This window comes from Spinacia oleracea, chromosome 6 (assembly GCF_020520425.1).
Source record: "Spinacia oleracea cultivar Varoflay chromosome 6, BTI_SOV_V1, whole genome shotgun sequence".
Classification (NCBI taxonomy): Eukaryota; Viridiplantae; Streptophyta; class Magnoliopsida; order Caryophyllales; family Amaranthaceae; genus Spinacia; species Spinacia oleracea.
The window spans coordinates 118,125,325-118,149,234 of NC_079492.1; the positions used below are offsets into that span (position 1 = coordinate 118,125,325).

Below are 23,910 nucleotides of genomic sequence, written 5' to 3' on the forward strand. Positions count from 1 at the left end.
ATAAAAAATTTGACACTTTAGGTCTTAAAACGAATCTGAAAAATTATAAAATATTGATTATCATAATTAAAATTGTCATCTAATTATGCTAATCAATTAGTCCACTAGTGGAAAAAATACCTGTTGAGGGGGACATTTTCGGCTTATTGAGGCGAACATGGCTCGGTTCGACAGACGGGGCTTCAACAGCTCACTGAGCTGTTGTGGCGGGCTTTGTTCGCCTCAACGGGACATCTGTTGAGGCGGGCTTTCAAAAACGAGCCTCAACAGCCCAAAACCATAGTAAAAAAAAGGAACTGTAGAAGCTCACTTTACCATAAGCCCGCCTCAACAGACTTCTCTGTTGAGGCTCACTTCTGAATGCCCCTCACAACATACCTGTCTTTTTGGCGCCAATACTTGTACATTGGCGCCATAAGTTCATATGTTGTCGAGGCGTACAGTAAAATCCCCCTTCAACAACATTTTTTTTTTTCAAATTTCATTAAAATATAAAATAGGTGGCAATAACCAAATCTAGATATATACTCTATAGAGTATTGAAACCTGTACACCAATCAACACCAGAATAGCAAAGGTATGAATCTTATTTTTGGTAAATTAATCATTAAATTAACTTCATTTATATTTTCCCAACAGAGCAAAGTGTATAGTACGTTTACAATTTTTAAACACCTATCTATTCTAACAAATTACAAGCTAATATTAACAAATAAAGACAAAAGGCTAGAGAGCTAGTCTAACAAATTTCTCTAATCCGGCCACTTAGCTCCATTTAGATTATGCATTATAAACCTTAATTAAGGCCGTGTTGACTTTATTCCAATCGACTCCCTGCAAGATGGAAGGAAAATATATATATGAGTGCCAAAGTTTACACCCACAATATTAACTTTACATTCTACTGTTTCACAAGCATAAAAAGATATAGTTGCAGACTATAGAGACAATTAAGTTGTTGAAAACCATGCAGCTAAACATGTACTTCTCAGAAGTTGTATTCACTGGAATTGCTCTTTGAGCATTCAAGTGTCCACGAAAGTTGATGCCTGTCAAACCATGATTAGTTGGTGGAACAGCTCTAATTCAGACAGATCTAATGCATATTAATCATGTAATAAGAATCAAATGAGTCCTTAGGTTCTTTAGTTCAAAGTTGAGAGCGGAAATGTCATTTTAGCTCTAAACCTGATCTATAACGACCCAATGAGCCTTAAATGTGCATAAATATATTCGAATGAGTTTAAGAAAGTTAAAACTATGCATATTAGTCATGTAATAAGAATCAAATGAGTCCTTAGGTTCTTTAGTTTAAAGTTGGGAGCGAAAATATCATTTTAGCCTAAATATGACCTATAAAGATCCTATGAGCCTTAAATGTGCATACGTAGATTGGAATGACTTTTAGAAAGTTAAAAATATGCATATTAATCGTGTAATAAGAATCAAATGAGTCCTTAGGTTCTTTAGTTCAAAGTTGGGAGCGGAAATGTCATTTTAGCTCTAAATATGACCTATAACGACCCAATGAGCTTTAAATTGTGTGAATATCTGTTGAAGCGAAAAAAATGAAGCCCGCCCCTTTAGACTAGTATCTATTGAGGCGGGCTACATAAAACCCCCTCCAACAGGTTCTATTGAAGCGAACTCCAAAAAAGCCCGCACCAACCTGTTAGTAAATCATTTGACCCGCGTTGGCTAAGTGGTTGTTGAGGCCCACTTATATATGCCCCCTCAACAAGGGAGCTAAAACAGGGGTTTTTTTCCACTAGTGACACCATCACCCCTCGCCCAGCTCTCTCACTGCCCCGCCTTTCTCCCTCGCCCAACTCCCTCACTGCACTCCTGCCCCGCACGAGCAGCAAGCCAGGCGAGTGCGCTTGCTTCCGTGTGCCCTCTCCTCCCTTGCTTGTGCGTGTGTGTCGTGCTATCCAACTGCACCGTGCCCCTTTATTGTGGCCGGTTGGTATGATTTGTTCCTCCCAGTTTATAGGCACAGTCACATTAGTAGTGTATTATGATTAATTATTATGATGGGATTGGTTATGAACACCAAAGTTGAAGATTTATGTGTTTAGATTATTAATGATCGGAGCATTTTTATTTGAAGTGTAATAATTTTCAGATTAGCAACAACACGCACAAGGAGAGGGGTGAGGGTGTGCATGCACGGGGTGACGCACACGGATGAGTGAGGGAGAGAGAGTTGTGAGATTTTTTGAGGGATTCTAATAATTAATGAAAGTGGGGATCTCACAAACATAAGGGTGTATTTATAGTTTCTTATAATCCTAGTGGGTTAGGATTAGGAAATTTGGTATTGGGCTTGAATTAAAAGTTTATTGGGCTTAACATAATAAATGAGTTGGACTTTAAATTAATTCAAACTTTTTTTAAATTCGAAACCCAAATAAATTTCTCGACTTAAATTTTAAATTCGTTTCGTAACTAATTAAAATAATAAATATTCTAATTAATAAAATACATTTAAATAATATTTAAATGCGATTTAAATTCTAAAATTTATAAAAAATGCTTTATAAATATAATAAAATATATTTATAAATACGCAAAAGTACGAGGTATTAAAGTGTTATTTTCGGGTGGGTTTGGATTAGGTTGATTTTCTACAGGTCTACTGATTTACTCAAAAAAAAAAAAAAAAAAACTTCGTCTAATAATCTAATTGGATTATTTTTTGATTCGGCAACTTTTGTGTAAGACCGCCTTACCGAAAAGACCACTTTGATTACTTAACTAATTGGTTCAATTAGTTAACTAATTAGTTATAGTGATTAACTAATTAGTTTCATTGCTTAACTAATTGATTTTAGTGCTTAACTAATTAGTTACGATGCTTAACTAATTGATTATATTGCTTAACTTATATGACACTAAGGTGATTTTTTGCGTAAGACCGCCTTATATAAAAGTTTATATTTTTGATTTATATTGTTTTTTAATGTTAATTTTCAACTTTTATCGTTGATGTTCGTATTAAATTTTGATTTAAAATCTTTTTATGTTAATTTTGAACTTTATCGTGGATGTCATACGATTTTCAATTGGTATCACAGTTTCTTGTTTAACAAGGCGGTGCATCTTAAAAGCAAAATACCCAAACTTAGGCGCATCAACTGAGGAGTGAGAAACTGAGAACCAAAAAAACACACACACAAAAGAGAAGAAAGTCGAACAACAAGAACAAAAATGGAGGAAGGAACAAAGGCCATACCTCACCAAATTGGAGGGATCCACAACGATGCTCTTCGATTCGGCTTCCATGGCGTCAGGAGCGACATTCTTGAAGCTCATCCTCTTCAATCCGCTGTTCTTACTGTATACCCCTCTCTCTTTCTCTCTCCTCCTTTTCGTCTTTCTCTCTCCTCTTGTACTCATGATTTTTCGTTGATTTTTGTTGATGTAGGTGGAGAAAACTCAGCAAGATATGAAGAGGAAAATTCTTTCTAACACTTATGGCTCCGCTCTTCCTCTTAAGATGGACCTCGATCGCCAAATTCTTTCTAGGTTTGTTTTCTGATTATTATCATTTTTATTAATTTTATTGTGTAGCACGATTCATATTTGGATTTTCTTTGTTGCTACAAATTGAATTTGTGAAACCCTAGTTTATGTGTTTTGTGAATTCGTTTCTAAACTTCGTGCGTTATGATTCTGAATTTGTTCCTTTTGCTTAATTAAGGATTCTGGGCATCGGTTTGCGGACTTAATTAGTGAGAGAGGTGCAGAGGATGTATATTTGTAGTTTAATTTGCTCAATTTGTTCAAAAATGATGGATTTATGTGGTAGGATTTTTGAGAAGATCTGTGTGATTTTTATTAATATTTCTTAGCAGGTGATAATTGATGAGGGGTTTTCGATGTGTTATGTACTTAGGAATAGGTTAATCAGGAATACTATGAAAATCTGTGAATATCTTGGTTGCAGCTGTTGGTTTAGATGTCTAGACTCCAGAAGATTTGTAGTACTTCTAAGAGGTACAGTGCAGTGCTTAGTAGGTTGTAGATGAACCGAAATCAGGGGTTCGGATGTGGTAACTTTAAGGTTGAAAGGTTAGATAATTGTTTCATTGTAGCTGATCTTTCATGACTGGTCAGGTGACTTTGCCATTTAATTTGGAGTTTCAAAGTTGGAAAATGAAGTTTGGTGACTGCAGTTAGCAAAATATGCTTGTTGGGCGTTGGGATATCCTTTTGGGCTTGCTAACAGTGTCAGGGAGATTAAATTAGTACTCCGTAGTCTATGTATCTTTGTGTAGGTGTCAATAGAAAGAAAAGAGGATTCGAAGTTATGCAAGTATGTTCCGACACGAGATGCTAAAATCAGTAAAAAGCAGTGTTTTGCAGAAAAGAAAAATTAAGTAAAATGATCCAAGAGATTTTACTAGTAGGATTTGCAAGGGAGTAGCTTATGTGATAGGTAAGTTTTTGACAAAGAGTACTGAGGTACTCCAGAAAGGGGCAAAATTTGGAGAAATTGTTGCTTGGTCTTGGTCCCTCATGGAGCATTGTTCCATAACTAGTACTGCCCCTTCAACAAATTGGTAACTACTTTAGTTTGAGGGAAAGGAATTTGCATCTGGTGCAATAGGGAGACCTCAGCTGAGGACTGGTACAAGATCTTGCAATACTTTGTCCTTCTATTTATTTGCAGAGTATTATTTTGATGGGGGAGTTATTTGGCATCTATTCTGTTTTATATACCGTATGTGTTGGATAAAAGTTGGTACTTTACATTTCATTTTGTTTTGTGTCTATTTTCATGTATACTTACTGATGTCCCACTTTAAAAAATTTGATGTCTAAGGTCTATAGCTGAAATCTAATTATTTTTTCAGCCAAACTTTGGTTAAATATTAGGACTAGTTTCTTCAATGGATTGCACATTTTTTGGTTTCAGTGCTGGAAAGGGACAATGGTTTTGGATTATAAAAAATTCAATTTTTGGAAGGACAATACAGAAGCATACTGTTATCTTGCTGTTTTCTTTATGTTTCACAATCGCATATTTTCTGTTTTGACACCCAGGGTTCTGGGCAGCATTTTTATGTGGTTTTTTTTTATTGTTACCTATTACCTTTGACTTTTGGATTGTCTTGCATGTCAATAAACACCCTTTATACTTGTCACCTTCAATTATTAGGTAAGGTTATGCATGTCCAGACCTCTCTATATTTATGCTGGATTTTTCTTTCTGTACTTGCTATTTGCTGGTCTATGATTCTGGAAATATACCTGTCTTAAACAGGTGTTGAGATTTATTTGGTTTTGATTTTGATTGTGATTCCAATATGACTACCTTTTTTTTAAATTAGCTTCACTTATATAGTTATAAGTTGTAGGCACAATGTTTCACTTCTATATCAACGCCTGTTGTTAGTCTTTGACTTACATATGTTATAATATGTGATATGGTGGGAAAGTAATGTCCTGGATGTTTCCTCTAGTCGCTTATCAAGCTAATCATGTAGTTCCCTCTTGTTTTGCAGGTTCCAGAGGCCTCCTGGACCTATATCATCTTCAATGCTAGGGTTGGAGGCATTTACAGGAACTTTAGATGATATTGGTTTCGAAGATTATCTGAATGGTAACGAAAGCCCCATAAACATTTTTAACAAAAAAATGATTTTACCTTTGAGTTGCACCGGTTCTCCTCTTAGGCTTCATTTGTTTCAACAAAACATTTTCAAGGGAAAACATAATTGTTAAATTTTTTTTTTGCTTATCACAAGAAAAGTAGTTGAAAAAAAGGAATGGGAGTGAAAGGGACAGGATGGATTGGAGGAGAGAAAAAGGAGTGGATGTAAGGGAGTAGAGAGGAAAATGTGGCGTTCTTTCCTTACAAAAAGAAAATATTTTCTACCACTTAACAAAACAAAGGAAGATGGAAAAATCAATTTCCTTAGAAGTGTTTTCCGTGGAAACAAACATATCTTAGTAATTATGGATGCATCTGATATTCTTTTGCATTTGCTATCAAGACTACAACTACAATCTTATTTTAGTCCCCCCTCCCCTGGCAGGGTTTGTGTATATTAATGTGGCAACGACCTGCATAATCGCAATTTGCTTCGAATTGATTGCATAATAGTATGGAAATTGTTGACTTATCTCATTTGTTGTGGTGTTGCAGATCCACGTGATTCAGAAACCCTGCGAGTTCCAGACATGCATCATGGCATGGAAGTTCGTCTAGGCCTTTCTAAAGGACCAGTTGGCCCTTCTTTCTTCTGATTGGAATCATTGTTGTTAGAAATGTTGTCTAATAGTTGAAAATGGATGTACGAATGATGTTACAATTATTTCTATAGACATCTGAATCTAGTGAGACTTTTTGTTATGGGAAGTATGTCAGCTTGATCGATCTTATGCATTTGTTTTGCCCTTAAAGACTGGAGTGCTTAAATGCTTAATCTTGTGAATGTTTGTCTGCTCTTCTCTATTGCTCTTGTGAATGTTTGTCTGCTCTTCTCTATTGCTAATCAGGGATCAATTGGACCATCAATGGTATTTATATCTCTATTTTCCTATCTTCGGCCTGCTAAAAATGCAATGGCTATGAAACTTTGGAAGCACGAGTTTCTTATATCTAAACTCTTGTTTTGTCCCTTGAACTATCTCTTTAAACTTACAAATTACAATGATGGTCAAAGTAATATAAAACGTGCCAATACTCAAGTACCAATTAAACGATGGTTAATGGATGAGGTGGTTGGCAAAGGCAATGTGGTTGCGGCTAATATGTTCATCATCTTCATCATCATCTTGTGACGGTCTAGAAAGACGCAGAAGATCAAGACTGTGGGAAGACGGAGCAGTAGAAGCATCAGCAACAGTAGCACCAAACTCATTACTATTATTATTATTATTATTATTATAAGAAGCATATGCAGCTGCCGCAGTTGCAGTTGCAGTTGCAGTAGTAGTATTATTCAGGTTAAGAAGGTTGTTTGAAGCTGATGAATTGTTGGAGTAAGCTGGCTGATGAACATGGTGGTGATGAGGAAGATGCATTACTTCATATCCATTGTTGTTGCTTAGTTGCTGGTGTTGTTGATGTTGTTGTGAGGTCTGAAGGGCGTTTGCCATCGCCAACCGGCTGTTCATTACTTGGCTCTGTACCATCGCTAACTCTGCTTGTAAGGTTGCTACCTGGTTTATTTTACCAACATATCAAACTCATTTTACATACGTAGTATCATTTCAACATCGATTCCAAATCTTACGTTTCACTTTTTATTTTTTATGATCAATGTTTATGTCACTCCGTACTTATTCTTATTTTAGTTCTGTGCCCCCGTGACTTATTTGATAAACTAATACGAATAATATTATATTTATTCGATAAATAACTATTTCATTTCATCTCCGTCATTAAAGTAGCCTACAACACTAATTTGTTTATTTCTAGAAGACATCAACCTTTTAACGTAAAATACATTAATTAATTTGTACGCTCTTCAATTCTGTTTTGTTGCCTTGGGTTGCTTAATTGCATGAATTATGCGTCACAAAATGAATCGCTCTTTTTATGTTGGAAATGCATCATTTTCAAAAATTCGATTTTTCCCTTGGTAGAATTATTAACAGAAATTTTGCGGACTACGAAGTAGATGATTTTATTATAACGATCTACTCTTGTTCTTACAAACAAAACATGTCAGAGGGCTAAAACTAATGATCCTAGTATAGGTCCTTTTATTTCAGTTTTAATTGTACTATGTAACATAGTTTTATTCGTGCAAATTAAGCCTACGTCAAAAAAAAAAAAAAAAAAAAAAAGGTCCTCGTTACGGGTTCAAAGTTGAACATATATAGAACATTAACTTTGTATGCAATAATCTTATCCTTTATCTTGTTATTAAATATGATATCTTTTATACGGAGTGTTAATTAAATGAAAAGCCAGATGTGGAATAGTATGACACGATAATTTTGTGTGGAACCGTAGATACATAACATAACGATTTCATACTAATGATGTTTTGGCATAGTGGTTAAAACTGAGAATTTATATACAATAGATCATGCCTATCCCTACCGCTATTTGTAATTTGTATTAAAAGGTGTGATTTTTACATGTACATTCCTTAAAAAATGCATGACAGGCTAAGATGCGTTAATGTACAGTACGTTACGTTATTAAGCATGGAGAAAAAGAGTTCACCTGTTGCTGCAAGGCAAGTATTGTTGAGACGCAACCATAAACCGGATCAGAAAGCCGAGCTTGAGCCTCGTATGATATGGTAACCACGGCATCCTGCCTCCGGTTCACCGGAATATGAAGCAACAACTTAGACACATTACTAGCTCCAAACACCTTATGAACGGCCGCGAAACGGGCTGCACCTTGGTCCGACCCGAAATGAGGAGCAAAAATGCACCCATTTGTACACTTCCTCCTAAGAAACTTACAAGCACCACAAGGAGCTAGTGTACCCTCTTGTTCGCCAGAAGCGGCAGAGGCCCGTTTCCCAAGCCCGCCTTTCCGGCGACCCTGCTCCCCTTGCCCGCGGTGGTCCGGCATGGGTGGCAGAATATGATAGAGGGTGTGAATAGAAGGGTTGATAGAGGTGGGGGTGAAGGTGGGTTATAAGGGGTGAAGGGAAGAGAGGTCCACGTTTGTTTCATGAATGGGTTTGGCAAGGTTAATATGATTATGAGGTTACTAATTAAAACTTATTATTATTATGAAAATATGGAAAACCGTTATAAATTATATTAATGGTTGGTAAATTTTGGGGGGAATTGAAAAGAGAGTGGGTTTTTCTTGTTTTTTCAAAAGTTAGTTTTGGTTTATATTAATGCTACTTAAGTGTGTATTACTATTGAAGTAGCAACTAATTAATTAATTAATTAGTGTTAGTTATGTGATTAAGTAATCTAATCTGTCTTGTTAAGGGAGGCACAAGATTTGTGCTGCCCGTAGCGTGTGGGAAATGGTCGCAACTCAGGTTCATAGATCATATCTTAATGTATATTATCTATATTATGGTTTTGTCATATTTTATGTATTTGCCATTTTTGGGTTGAAACTAATTTTTTTGTTGAAAACAAATGAATATGATGAAGTGCACACCAAGATTCGAACGCCAAAACGACAAAATGGGTTAACTTAGGCTCTATTCTATTCACTTTATTTTCACGTACTTCAGGAAACAATAAGTTCAGATAAATTCAGTTAATTTCAGATAAGTCAGTTAATATAAGTTTAAGAAAAATAAGGATTGATCAAATACAATTTATAACTAAAATAACACCAATTCTTAAATGGACTTGGTCCACATTAAATTTATTGTGAACCATATCTTAAAATAAAGTCAACAACTTATTCCCAATTTATTTTGGCATTTTATTAAGATTATTATGATAAAAATGTAAATTAGTATCGTTGATACATGTTTTGTGCTTGAATAATGTGATTTTAAGTCACGATTCGCTTTTAAAAATATAGGGTTACTATGCTTCAAAAAATGGTTACTATATCTAAGAATTTTGGTGTTTAGTTTATTATAGTTACTATATGAACAATAAAGATCACTATGAGTGTCAAAAGGGTGCTAGAGAAAACTATTAATTTTGGATTCACACTAATATTATTGTGGACCAGGTCCACGCAAAAATAATCCCTAAAATAAATTCAGATAAAATAAGTGAAAATTAGGTGAATAAAACATACCCTAAGATAATAACTTGAGAGTAATCACGTACTAAATCAAGTTGATTAAAAGAAATTATAACATTATTGTCGTTGCACGTATTTCAAAGTTTCAACAATTTCAGTAAAAATGGAACAATATCGTGTCAGTGTAACTTTTTGAACAAATACATACTTTCATGGAAAATGTTTTCTCAAGAAAAACGATATTATGTAACGGATCAAGGCATATTGTAGAATGGTTTACGGCTTTACGCTATGAATGAAAAATGTTTACCATAATATTGCCTTTTTCTGGAATGTGGAAAGCATGCATGTTTAGAACAGTAGCAATTGTTGTAGTCATGTCAGGTGTCTTCTGAGGGCATAATGCCGAAACAACAAGAGCTACCACAAAAACAATGCAACCCTTCGGGCCTAAGCCTGACATCCCCATAGCTAAAGCTAAGTTCTTCACCTGCCTGTATATCTCTGGAAGTAAAAAAGCAAACCCGGGGCAACAGAGCTCCTGAACTTCTGATCAGTACAGTTGATAGATTGCCGCCATCACAAGAATGGTTTATGAACCGTGCAACATTTCCGATTCTTGTGGCGTCAATGTTGATTCTGAAACATGCTTTCCTTGAAGGAAGAAACTCCCGCACCACCAAAAGAGCAGATGAAAACCGACCACCTTTTGTAAGTTCATCATATACTTGTTGCCGTCTGTTTGCCTCTTTAGTTGTCAATAGTTCACCTAATTTAGAGTTTAAATCAACCATCAAGATGGAAATTGATATGTTCATACATGCTCAGCCAGTATTTCTTATTGTTCTATAATATATACAGAGTAGTAACAATTACACAACTACCACAGAAAATTTACATCATAACTTTGTCACAGTTGCATCAAGTAAGAAAACAGACCATCATGGGAGAGGCAGGGCAGATAAAATTATCAGAAAAACTAAAAACCAGAATAACAGCATCAGAGCTCTTGTTTGGAAACACTGTCTACTATGTCTAGTGTCTGATAGATTCATTTTGGAGCACAAAAAAACTCATGACAATCCCAATAATAATGGTTGTCTTTGAGAAACTGGTTATTCTAGTTGCCGGACTTTATAACTAGGATTCACCAAAAGTAATAAGCTGACTAGCTGAGAAGAGAACATTAGAGAAACCAAACAACAGGGGTCGCAGATGGTTCATCAGAAACTGTAAATGCAAAAGGAACATGATGATACTCTCCCATTCTTATGTTTTGTTTTGCAAATACTTTCTTACTAATACTAGCCATCAATTCCCCCCAGTTTGATTTTCTACCTCTCCCTCAACAACCAAAACAAAGAGTAAATGAAAAACAAGTCTAACATAAGATTTTAAGGGAAGATAAAAAAGTTAATGAAAGAGATCTACCGCAGGGGGGGCCGAGGATATCCTACATTTCAGCAAAATAAGGAAAGTGCAATTCACACAAATGCATATATTCTCATTTCCTTTTCCATCTGCGAGCTCTTTTTATCGCTGACTTTTCTCAGCCAAAGCACCGTGGAGGAACAAGAAAGCAACCTAAAAGATAATGTAACCAAACCTCCATGATTACCTGTCGTGGGATAGTCGAGTTTCACACAAAGCCAACACAGCCTGATGAGTAATATAAAATGGTTATGGAGAATTGAGGTAATCGAACAGATTATCTCCCAGCCGCCACCTATGGAACCAAAGTTTTAATTGCGATAAAACCTTGCACAGCCCAAAAGTGTAATTTACTATGATGTCACGTAATGTACAAGGTCATGGTTAATGTGGTATAAGGTTCATAAGAGCCTACCATCAGCCTGCATCAGACTATCAGCTCTTCGTTGGTATATCCGCTGATATAAAAATTCATATACCAACTCGGGAAATTTCAGTTAAGGATTATAATCCTTACCCTCTCTTCAAACTATACCAAAAAAATGTGGTTATAGGTTGATCCTTCTCGTGTAAACTATAAAGGATGACAAGCAATTTCGATCTATCTTTAACTTTCCCAAGAGCAGCAAGATTTGGGAAAGGTTGTGGCACAATACTAGGTCCAGAAACAGCCCAGACATCAAGCCAAGGAATCAGGCAGCCTGAATTAGAAAGCCTATTTCATAAGCCATAACGCCCAAAACTTTGAGGAAGTGGAGCTTTGAGATAGATACCCCACCAGTGTATGATAAATATATACAATCAAAAGCAGAAATGCCAGGGGGGGTGTTTACCAAGATAATAGGACAAAACAAACCACAAGTTTAAATGAACATATATTTGAAGGAACTTCCCATTTTAACTCCGATAAATCTATGCAAGGAAAATAACCAAAACCTCACAGCCAATGTATACAAAGGTTCACGGAGCACGGACGCGATAGTTGTCCTGCTGCGCCCGGCACAACTTTGGTATGCCTCAGTGCGCCTAAAAACTATAATAATTGGACTGATGTACGCCTCAGGGTCGCCTCGCCTGGATAATATAGGTGCTTCAGTGCTTCACCCCTGGCGTCTCAGCACCTAAATGCGCCTTTTTATACACTGCTCCCAACATTCAACCATCCCAGAAAGAATAGCTAACCAACCACTAAAATGCTTTAGAACTTTCCGAACTGAATAATGATGTTAGTAAGGGTGTTAAATTCTTAATAACCCAAGCTAAACTAGTATCACCATATAAATGTTTAAGATTTTTTGCATAATGACCACAAGATTAAGCATCCCTCTCCAAACTCGGAAGATTAAGTAGTATATTCTAGCTTGTTCACCAATTGAAACAGGCTCCCGTGCATACATAATAAATTTCCCCTTAAACAAGCTTTTGATATTCTACAATAATTTGATTTAAACGGTTCAATTCAACCTTGTTCCTAATAAATAAGCAAAGGTTATGAGGTAACTCACATTCATCTACATCATTGCCGTCTTTCATCCGCACAGCCCAGAATTTCAACAAGAACTACATTCTCAACTAACATACTAACTTCATACGGAAACTTAATTGCTAAAACTTCCAGGCATTAGAACAAAATTGCACAATACTTATTCAGAACAAAGATTATTCTAAAAAGAGATATTAACTTGAAATTACCTGCATATTCACAAACAAACAGTCCTGAAGGAATAAATTGAGCAGCAAACAAACCCCAACCCTTATTCTCAACCCTAACAATCTTCAACTCGACAGTAACACCCTTCTGAGTCTCCCGATTCCCACAACTTAACTCGCAATCACAACTCATTCCGCATTCGGTAACCACTACACCGCCCCTCAACACTAAACAAGAGCACTCCTCATCACAAATTTCACCACAATCACACCCAACAGTGCCAGAAACTTCCGCAAAAGAATCAAAATTGATTTGGGGAATAGGGTTAGGGTTTAAAGGGGAACCCCAAAATTGGCGGGCAAAATCGGGGGAGGAAATAAGGCATGTGGGGGTGTAGAGGAAGTAAGTGTAGGGGTGAGAATCCACGGTGTTGATGAAAGGGATGGGAAGGGGTTCAAATGATCTAGAAGCATCGGAGGATCGGACGGCGGTGATGCGTTTGGAGAGGCGGGATAGGGTGTGGCAGGTGCAGGATATGGTGGAGAGTTCTTGTGGGGTTAGCCATGGAAGAAGGAGTTCTGCGATTGAAAGGAATCTGTGCTGTTCATATCGCTTTGAAGGAGGAGAGCTCATCACTGACACTAGGAGTGCGAAAATTGGGGGAGATGATATGCCGATTTGGTATGAAATGTCTTTGATTTGGCGCCCTTTTTAAAAACTTTGATTTTTAACTGGTTAAACCTCTAATGGGGTCCAAGCTTCTAATTGACGGTATATTTTATGATTGTAGTTGTATATTTTTGTTCGTGACTATCCATTAAAGCTTATTTGATTGTATATTAGAGCTTACTTGACTATATATTTTTATAAAAAAAAAAAGTTGAGGAAAAAGAAATGCGAATTTGTCAGCTGAAGAATTGAGTCTCTGTAACGCCCCGACCTCTAAATCACTTATTAAAGCATAATTAGCAGCGGAATTAACCTAACTTTGTCGGGACATTACCTGCCGTAATTCCCTCTTGGAAATTACAAGGCAACATCATACATAAGCCATAAAAACCTCCAATTTAATATAATAATCCTTTATATTCTCAAAATTAAAGTACATAACTTACTAAAAGTCTTTTAATTAAACTATTATAACTTTAAGCATAAACTAGGTGAATATTATTAAAGTGAAATTCCTCGCCTCTACTCGTTTCCATCGATCCCCGCAGTACCTAAAATGGAAAACAAAACGGTGAGCCGAAGACCCAGTAACGACTACCCTAGCAACGTAAATTCATTTCAACTCATTTTATTTAATAACACAGGGAGAATAGAATGGGTAAAACATTTAATAAAACATCATATTTAATTCATTCATAAACTTTTAATGAAAAACGTCATTCATAAACTTTTAATTAACATGCTAGTTGTCGGCAAGTACGAACCGTGAAGGAATTCTCCACTGGGCCTGGGCCCTGAGCCTGGGCTCATCATCGTAACATGGGCCTGGGCCCTAAGCCTGGGCTCATAAACCATGGGAGCCTGGGCTCGTAATCCATGGGTGGACAGGTGTCCGTGGTGCATGCATGACCGGTAGATAGGAAGATGGTAGTTTATATACCGCCGGACAAACCAGGTCTTTCACTTTCATTTATCATGTTGTATGTAATTTTACCAAGCCTTGGCTTGTATTTCAGTTGAAATAACATAACTCCTTTTATATCATAAATCATCATTTTGATCCTGGGATCAAATAAAACATCATTTCTTTCATAGCATTGCATAAACATCATTTTATGAGAAAACTCAATCAAATCATATTATAGGAAACAATTCAATCAAATCATAATTCATTCCCACAATCCATAAAACATGTCAAAACATTTAATTCATAAATCCAATCATAACGTCATAATTTCATAATACATTTATAAAGGGATTGCGGGTACTAGCAATAGCCGTTACCTAACTTCCACGATTTTGCTAAGGATTTTCGATGGTTCGTTCGTCCTGAACTCCGAGTCCAATTTCTTCCAAAATAATAAATTATGGAATTAGTACTAAATCGATAAATAATTTGAAATCAATATTTTATAAATCATAAATTTTATAAGTAATGAATTTATAAATAACAAATTTTAATAAAAAGTATAATTTCGAAATCTAACGAAAATATTATTATTAATCGAATTTTTAATCGAAATATATACATATATATATATATATATATATATATATATATATATATATATATATATCATAAAAATCGGTTTTCATGAAAATATTATTTAAATTCCATTTTTACAACAAAACTAGTAACTTATTTTCGTAAAATTAACCTGAAAAATAGTAACTATTTATTAGTAAATAATAATAATTATTTCATAAAAATTTATTAAAACATAAAAATTAATAAATTACAAAATCTGAAATAGCAAATTGGTTTCTTACCAAAAGCCCAATTTAGAATGGCCCAATTAATGGTGGGTTTTAAAGGAGAGTAAAAACCAACCAAAACCAAAAATTGGTTTTGGTTTTCTGGGAGCAGGCACGAAACAGGGGAAGGGGAAGGAACACGAAGAGGACAGAAGAGGAGGGAGGAAAGAGAGGGCGGCTGAGCTGGGCGGCGGGTCTGAGCGGCCTGAGCGGCGCCGACGGTAACGCCAGCACAGTGGCGCAGTGGTTGTGCAAGAGAGAGAGCAGGGGAGTCGAGTGAGGAGGGAGGCAAGGCGCGGTGGTTGCGCAATTAGGAGAGAGAACAGGGGAGGGGAACGTGGGGTGGTTCAGGGAGGTGCGGTGGTCGTGGCTTGCGCACAGAAAAGAAGGGAGGAGGAATGGTGGCAGCACGGAGGCGCCGACGGCTGGGCGCGAAGGAGAGCAAAGGTAGGGGAGAGGTTGCGCAAAACAGGGGAGGGGGGTATTTCAGTTTGGTTCTGGGCGGCGGCGCAGCGGTTCGCCGGAGTTTTTGGGGGCGGATGTTGGTTTACTAGGTGGATGAAGGTGGCTGGAGGTGGTGGTGGTTGTCGGGGGTGGTGCTGCGAAGAGAAAAGAGGGAGAGGGCAGGGGAGTTGCGTAGGAAAGGAGAGGGAGTACGGTGGGGTACGGTGGTGCTGGGGGGCAACGGCGGTCAGGGTGGTTGAGGTGGTTGTCAGAGGTGGTAGAAAGTGGTGGTCGATGGTTGAGGTGGTGGTCGGACGGTGGATGTTGGCGGTGGTGATTTGAGTCATAGAAGAACAAGGAGAGTAAGATTGGTTTTTTGTGTTTTGGTTGATTTATTGAAATTGAATTGGAAATTCTGATTTTTGTAAGAAGGTAGAGTGATGAAGAAGGAGAAATCCTTGGTCTCCAAGGCAAGAATTTTGACTGATTTCAAAGAAAAGGGGGAATGAAACATACGTGGAGAGTAGGAGGAAGAGATAAATGGAATTTTGCTCCTCCAAGGGCATTTTCGTAATTTCACATTGTTGGACTAAAATTCAGAAATTTTGTTGCTATTTTAGGAAACTACTAAAAATAGAAATGTTTAGCTAAATTAATTCTTTATAAAAATAAAAATAATAATAAATATCGTTAACGAAAAATAAATTAGTTTCCGATAAGAACGTTAAATAATTACTTTAGTTTCCGAATAAAATAAATTTAGAAATCCGGAAAATAATTAAAATTTAAAAAGTTCGTTATGCTCGTAAATATGAAAATTAAATTATAAATTGAAAAATAAATCGTGTAGCAATATTAAAAATTCAAGCGAAATAAAACTTTGTTAATTAAAATAAAGTTCGAAATTAGGATTTAAAACGATTTAAGCTAAATAAAAATAATTAAGCATAATTAATCGAGTTTTAAAAACTCGGGGTATTACATTCTTACCCCCTTAGAAAAAGTTTCGTCCTCGAAACTTGAAAATTAGATTTATAAAAATGATTAATGAAATTGAAAACACTCGAATGAAAGTATGATGTTTTATTTTAAAACCAAGATCTCAAAATTTTATTTCAATCCCGACAATGTCTAGCCTTCGTTCCGCCATCATCTTTTAGGACTCTACTTCAACTCGAGACCTAGAATCGAAGAGTAAAGAATGCAAAAGGGGCAAAATTATATATTGATCCTTAATCGTCATTAAGGTCAATTACATCTCGCCATCGTCTTTCGTATCTCCACTTGATTTCATATAATAGGATCGAGGAGCAAAGAACATAAAAGGGGCAAACTTGTTAGCATAGACTAGGCTCCTATTGTAATATCCCGAACTTTCGGGTATTTTTTTTAATAAACTATTTTGGTAACTTAAGATAATTTTACAATTTTAAAATAAAAGTTTTAATGAGTTTAAAAAAAAAAAGTATTTTTAGATTGTTTTATAAAGGTTCTGAAATTTAGTCTCCTAATTAAACCCTAATCACCGTATGTTATATATACTCCCACAAACCTCAAAATTCATGCCGTGTAAATTGACTACTATAATAAACTCTTGCCCTCTCGCACCTCTGCCGTCATCAAGGACATCTCTTAATTTCCTCCATCTCCTGGTAAGTTATCTCCCTCAACCTTGATTTTGGCACAAATTACCAATTCATCTCCCGCTTGTACTATGCAGGTGCATCTTTTGTTTCTCCTGTTGCAATTCACTCGCTGGCTAGTTTAAATAGAGCTGAGCTTGACCTTCCCCTCTTATTTTCATGTCGGTAATGCTCAAATTACTAGGATATGGATTCTTATCTACATTATGCCTTGTTTGACTAAATAAACTAATAATAATAAGTAAATAAAACCTTCTTGATTTCGTTAGGTTGGATGTAGCAGCAGCTTTTAGGCCATTGATTTCTTGCTAATGACCTGCTTGTTTTATTTTAATTGATCTCATGATTAAAAGGCACTAACTTGGTTTTATAAAAGAATTTTACTATCTATAGTGTTGTGGGCATATCAGTGAAATGGATTTTGGAGTAACCTCTACGAAGTACTAATTTGCGAGAGCTAGCATAGGTAGTATTCCTAACTAATGGATTAATATACTGATTAAGGCTTGTTATTATTTATTTGTAGACGGGGATTACTAGGTGGTTCTTCCGAATTAAGATTCCGTACCTTGAGAAATCAGGCGCGTTAAAGGTAATTTTCAATGTCCATCATCTTTAGCTCCCGTTAGGAAAAGTATTTTGGACATATTTATGTGTTATCATGTGTTTGGTAGATAAAGTGTTATATACACGAGTTACGTAATTTGAATTTATAAGCCTATCTAGTTCGAAGTAGTAGTATTATTTTGAAAGTGATATTTGAATCCTATAAGTAGTTTATGAAAATGTCAATGATACTTGTTGTACAATGCGGAGAATTGCTGGTTAATTTTAATTTGGATGCATGCCGTGAACATTGGGGTTGTAATTGATGGAGCATTATGAGCTCTTTGATATAAGAAGTGTAAATGGATTACAATGATTGTCGTATGTATTAATGGACTTGTTGTGTTTTGGTTTTCTTCTGGTAACTATTTTATTATGTCTTTCTATTATGTGCTTGAACCTTATTAAAATATTAATTACGTAAAGTGTAATCTCAGAGGGAAAAGCCCGTAAGGGTTAGGAACAGGTTGCCCTTCTAGATGTTGTTCTATCGGTGCACGTTAGTGGAGACCCGATAGGCTTCTAGTAGGTTTCTATTATTCTGTATTAAACTTTCTGCTTAGTCTTCCTCCTAAATCTATTGGTGCGCGGTCGCGGAGACCCATAGACAATTAGCGAGGGGTGTGCACACTAGGGACATTCTGTACTCATCTTACTTTGGCCATTCTCAAGGGTTACGCGCGACCCTTAGCGTTCTCTTTCCCTCACTTAATTAATATTGACCTTATGTGATGAGTTTAATAATGGAATTATTAAATTGATACTTGTTGTTTAATTATTTACTTTATGTACTCAAAACGTTTTTCAAACTAAAATTATTTATTTTACGGGATGGAGTTGGAATTACTCAGTTTATCTGATTTTTGGGAGTTTGTCTCTCTTGTCTCTTTTCTATTTATTTTTGCAGGTTGGTAAAGGTATTTGGCTATGAGTGAGGAGACGCTTAGAATAACCACCTAGTCAAGAGACAATTTCTATTCCAGTCTAAGTTGGATTTTGTTATTTATTTTATTGGGATTAATTGGTTGTAATATTTTATTGGCCACCTTTAGACCACTTAGTTAATTTTGACTTTAATGGTTTTAAATTGTTTTGTTGCTTTGCATTTATTTTCTATGGAGAATAAATGTAGCAGTGACACTCCCAAGGTTTGGACGATTGTTTTACGATATAAAAACAGAGTTTTTGATTATATAAAAGGTCCAAATTTTGGGGGTGTTCCAAATTGGTATCAGAGCTTAGGTTTCAATTCTTTTGATACTAGGATCTTCATATCCTAGTGTCGAGTTTTAAATTAGGACTAAATGGAATAATTAAGAATTAGGATTAATAAAATGAATTGGGTTATTTTAGATAAATGAAAATAAGATTAATTAGCTTCTTATAAAGCCGTGAGCGCGGGACGCAAAAAGGGTCTTATTTTGACACTATGTGAAGTACTTAGTTCTAGTACTACTATGTGTTATTTTCCTTCTTTCTATTGTTCTATAAGTGACCTTGAGAAGTGATTGCTCAATTGAAGGACGATAAAAGAGCTTCCCACCCATTCCCACCCTTGTTTTTGTTGGGTAGAGCAACGATAGCAATAAGTCAAGAAGACTACATCGGCACCAGAATTCAAAATGGCGTATCTCCTGACTCCCAACTCCAAATCGAGCGATTCTTAAGCCTAACTTCATTAACTTTTTGAGATCTCTGACTTTCATGAAGGAACCATTAACTGAAAATGATCATATGATTCCCAAAAGAGGCGACCAGAAGCTCGTTCTGCATCCCTTAGCGTGTTGTTGGTTACAATTTTTGAGTTACGTTATCTTTTTTTTTCTTTTAACAGATTCCATGCGTAGATGATAATATACGTTACGATTATTTGTTTATAAGTCTATTTCTCCCTTAGAATATTGATGTACGTGACCTATTTGTGGGTTTATATGATGTGTTATATGTGATAGTATGTCATGGTAGCACGCGCATGGCAAGGAGTAACACCATTAAGAGTTAGAGTTTCGGGGACGAAACTCCTTTTAAGAGGGGTAGAGTGTGATACTAATTTATTCATTTCTTTTGTACAAAGTAGTCGTATGTAGCTAACCTTGAAGTCTTAGGACGAACTTCTAGTTAGGAGGCCGACCTTATTTTAAGGAGTAGTAGGTGTAATATGTCAAGTTTGTTGTTTCGAGTATCCATCATGAGAGCTAATATTAATGTTCGAGGACGAACTTTGTTTTTAGAGGGGGTGATTGTAATTCCCCGAAGTTTTATTATAAGTGGGTCTTATGTGAGAGCTAACTGTAAAGTTCGAGGACGAACTTTGTTTTTAGGAGGAGTAGATGTAATATCCCGAACTTTCGGGTATTTTTTTTAATAAACTATTTTGGTAACTTAAGATAATTTTACAATTTTAAAATAAAAGTTTTAATGAGTTTAAAAAAAAAAAAAGTATTTTTAGATTGTTTTATAAAGGTTCTGAAATTTAGTCTCCTAATTAAACCCTAATCACCGTATGTTATATATACTCCCACAAACCTCAAAATTCATGCCGTGTAAATTGACTACTATAATAAACTCTTGCCCTCTCGCACCTCTGCCGTCATCAAGGACATCTCTTAATTTCCTCCATCTCCTGGTAAGTTATCTCCCTCAACCTTGATTTTGGCACAAATTACCAATTCATCTCCCGCTTGTACTATGCAGGTGCATCTTTTGTTTCTCCTGTTGCAATTCACTCGCTGGCTAGTTTAAATAGAGCTGAGTTTGACCTTCCCCTCTTATTTTCATGTCGGTAATGCTCAAATTACTAGGATATGGATTCTTATCTACATTATGCCTTGTTTGACTAAATAAACTAATAATAATAAGTAAATAAAACCTTCTTGATTTCGTTAGGTTGGATGTAGCAGCAGCTTTTAGGCCATTGATTTCTTGCTAATGACCTGCTTGTTTTATTTTAATTGATCTCATGATTAAAAGGCACTAACTTGGTTTTATAAAAGAATTTTACTATCTATAGTGTTGTGGGCATATCAGTGAAATGGATTTTGGAGTAACCTCTACGAAGTACTAATTTGCGAGAGCTAGCATAGGTAGTATTCCTAACTAATGGATTAATATACTGATTAAGGCTTGTTATTATTTATTTGTAGACGGGGATTACTAGGTGGTTCTTCCGAATTAAGATTCCGTACCTTGAGAAATCAGGCGCGTTAAAGGTAATTTTCAATGTCCATCATCTTTAGCTCCCGTTAGGAAAAGTATTTTGGACATATTTATGTGTTATCATGTGTTTGGTAGATAAAGTGTTATATACACGAGTTACGTAATTTGAATTTATAAGCCTATCTAGTTCGAAGTAGTAGTATTATTTTGAAAGTGATATTTGAATCCTATAAGTAGTTTATGAAAATGTCAATGATACTTGTTGTACAATGCGGAGAATTGCTGGTTAATTTTAATTTGGATGCATGCCGTGAACATTGGGGTTGTAATTGATGGAGCATTATGAGCTCTTTGATATAAGAAGTGTAAATGGATTACAATGATTGTCGTATGTATTAATGGACTTGTTGTGTTTTGGTTTTCTTCTGGTAACTATTTTATTATGTCTTTCTATTATGTGCTTGAACCTTATTAAAATATTAATTACGTAAAGTGTAATCTCAGAGGGAAAAGCCCGTAAGGGTTAGGAACAGGTTGCCCTTCTAGATGTTGTTCTATCGGTGCACGTTAGTGGAGACCCGATAGGCTTCTAGTAGGTTTCTATTATTCTGTATTAAACTTTCTGCTTAGTCTTCCTCCTAAATCTATTGGTGCGCGGTCGCGGAGACCCATAGACAATTAGCGAGGGGTGTGCACACTAGGGACATTCTGTACTCATCTTACTTTGGCCATTCTCAAGGGTTACGCGCGACCCTTAGCGTTCTCTTTCCCTCACTTAATTAATATTGACCTTATGTGATGAGTTTAATAATGGAATTATTAAATTGATACTTGTTGTTTAATTATTTACTTTATGTACTCAAAACGTTTTTCAAACTAAAATTATTTATTTTACGGGATGGAGTTGGAATTACTCAGTTTATCTGATTTTTGGGAGTTTGTCTCTCTTGTCTCTTTTCTATTTATTTTTGCAGGTTGGTAAAGGTATTTGGCTATGAGTGAGGAGACGCTTAGAATAACCACCTAGTCAAGAGACAATTTCTATTCCAGTCTAAGTTGGATTTTGTTATTTATTTTATTGGGATTAATTGGTTGTAATATTTTATTGGCCACCTTTAGACCACTTAGTTAATTTTGACTTTAATGGTTTTAAATTGTTTTGTTGCTTTGCATTTATTTTCTATGGAGAATAAATGTAGCAGTGACACTCCCAAGGTTTGGACGATTGTTTTACGATATAAAAACAGAGTTTTTGATTATATAAAAGGTCCAAATTTTGGGGGTGTTACACCTATTTTACTTTGCGAGATCCTATTTGAAAATATTTTCCACCAAAAATAGTAGTTTTTAATGCAAAATTATAATTCTGAAAATATATGTATATATAATGAAAATAAATATTTATCTATCAATTGCAAGACTCAAATAGTTGTAAAAGTTATTTATTATAATAATAATCTCGTACTCTGAGCTCAGGAGAACTTCCATCGAAGACGGCATTCGCGTATGACCATTAGATTACCAGTACAATCATGTCAGCATAAACATAATCCATATCATAGAGACATAGTTCATAAATTGAAATTTTCAAATTCAACATAAGTATAACATTCATAATCATTCGATCTAACACACGAGCATGGTGGACAATAACATAATCATTCATAGAAAACATAGTCATTCATACATCATATTGTTCATGGGCGAATAATTAGAGACATTTCACTTTCATTTGCTATTGGCTCCTTTGCTGTAGAAATCTTTGTTGTTGACTTTCATTATTCGATTCTTTTTGATTTCGATCTCCGGTCTTTCGTCTATGTTGAGTGACTTCGTTAACTGCGTTCGTTGCAGGGGTTCGAATTCAATCACGTGACTAGAAATATATCGTTAGACATACGACTTGGTTACTTATCCTTAGGTCGAAAAATCTCATATTTTGCGAAGAATGCTAAGCCATCAAGCATGCCTTTATCATAAACAATCTAGCTTCTAGAAAACTTAGTTCATACTACCTGGTTTTACAAACATGTCATTTTGTCAATTTCTATTCTCAACTCCATTTCATTCCTCAATCATTCATAACTCATTTCGAATTTCATAACATTCATTAATATCATCAACCTCATAGACAGAATTCTCGATAACTTATTTCAATGCTTTATATGCAACTCAATTTCATGTCCTCACTATAAATCATACTTTTCCTCACAACATTTTTGCAAAACCTTAAATTCTCTAGTTCAGCTTTTCTTTTATGGAGTTAATCAAGCGTCCTTTCCGATAACTACACAAAAACAATCCTTATAAATGATGCGAAAAGGTAAACCAAGAATACCATCAACCTTACTGAAAAACTAATTCTTGATAACTTCTTTTATAATTCTCAGAACTTCATGTGTAACCTTAATCATGTTTGGTTTCGCATAATATTCTTACATAACTTTAAAATTCTAGCTTAGCTTCCTTAACATATCTAAAAATACACTTAGGTACTTACAACCATAGAACAATCATTATAAAGGGTGCGGAATAGTAACTCAAAAATCAATTATACTCACACGCTTTAAACCTTGTATAACCTTGATTTAATCGGTGACTCGCCACTTAAAATACAAACTTATGTTCTTTCGGTACCCTATCATTAAATCTTATCGACAGACTAATTCTTGATAGCTTATTTTGGTAAAATCCTCAAGAACTTATTCGTGGGTCATTTATCATAACTCATGTTGGGTTCATAACTTTTCTGTATAACTTCTTAGCTTCCTTACTCAATCATTCTAGATATTAGACTTTAGTACTTATAAACATCAAAATATTCATCGGAAAGGTAACCCAAGAATCACTTTTGTTCATAACTTTAATACTTTGAAATTCGAATAATCTTAACTTAATTAGTGATCAAC

At 35.5% G+C, this 23,910-nt stretch overlaps 3 protein-coding genes and 2 long non-coding RNA genes across 6 annotated transcripts; 3 read left to right on the forward strand and 2 right to left on the reverse strand.

Annotated features, from left to right (window-relative positions):
• The first annotated feature begins 3,112 nt into the window (after window positions 1–3,112).
• On the forward strand, window positions 3,113–6,385 carry LOC110802782 (cyclin-B1-2). The gene is made up of 4 exons (XM_022008233.2): window positions 3,113–3,339; window positions 3,428–3,528; window positions 5,511–5,608; window positions 6,155–6,385. The coding sequence occupies exons 1-4, from the start codon at window positions 3,211–3,213 to the stop codon at window positions 6,253–6,255; spliced, it is 429 nt and encodes a 142-aa protein (XP_021863925.1). The 5' UTR covers window positions 3,113–3,210; the 3' UTR covers window positions 6,256–6,385.
• Window positions 6,386–6,574: 189 nt separating this feature from the next.
• On the reverse strand, window positions 6,575–8,740 carry LOC110802787 (LOB domain-containing protein 20). The gene is made up of 2 exons (XM_022008237.2): window positions 8,189–8,740; window positions 6,575–7,173 (listed from the first exon to the last, which is right to left on the reverse strand). Exons 1-2 carry the CDS (start codon window positions 8,546–8,548, stop codon window positions 6,718–6,720), a joined length of 816 nt encoding a protein of 271 aa, XP_021863929.2. The 5' UTR covers window positions 8,549–8,740; the 3' UTR covers window positions 6,575–6,717.
• A 1,039-nt stretch (window positions 8,741–9,779) lies between these two features.
• On the reverse strand, window positions 9,780–13,430 carry LOC110802777 (histone-lysine N-methyltransferase SUVR3). The gene is made up of 2 exons (XM_022008231.2): window positions 12,770–13,430; window positions 9,780–10,415 (listed from the first exon to the last, which is right to left on the reverse strand). The coding sequence occupies exons 1-2, from the start codon at window positions 13,359–13,361 to the stop codon at window positions 10,027–10,029; spliced, it is 981 nt and encodes a 326-aa protein (XP_021863923.2). The 5' UTR covers window positions 13,362–13,430; the 3' UTR covers window positions 9,780–10,026.
• Window positions 13,431–17,077: 3,647 nt separating this feature from the next.
• On the forward strand, window positions 17,078–18,920 carry LOC130464080 (uncharacterized). 2 transcript variants are annotated; one of them, XR_008924382.1, is made up of 3 exons: window positions 17,078–17,248; window positions 17,317–17,831; window positions 18,753–18,920. It is a non-coding gene; the product is annotated as an uncharacterized lncRNA (long non-coding RNA). The 2 variants fall into 2 exon arrangements; XR_008924383.1 differs by having other exon boundaries at window positions 17,766–17,831.
• Window positions 18,921–20,250: 1,330 nt separating this feature from the next.
• On the forward strand, window positions 20,251–22,143 carry LOC130463974 (uncharacterized). Its single transcript, XR_008924256.1, has 4 exons — window positions 20,251–20,471; window positions 20,540–20,627; window positions 20,989–21,054; window positions 21,976–22,143. It is a non-coding gene; the product is annotated as an uncharacterized lncRNA (long non-coding RNA).
• The last annotated feature ends 1,767 nt before the right edge of the window (window positions 22,144–23,910 follow it).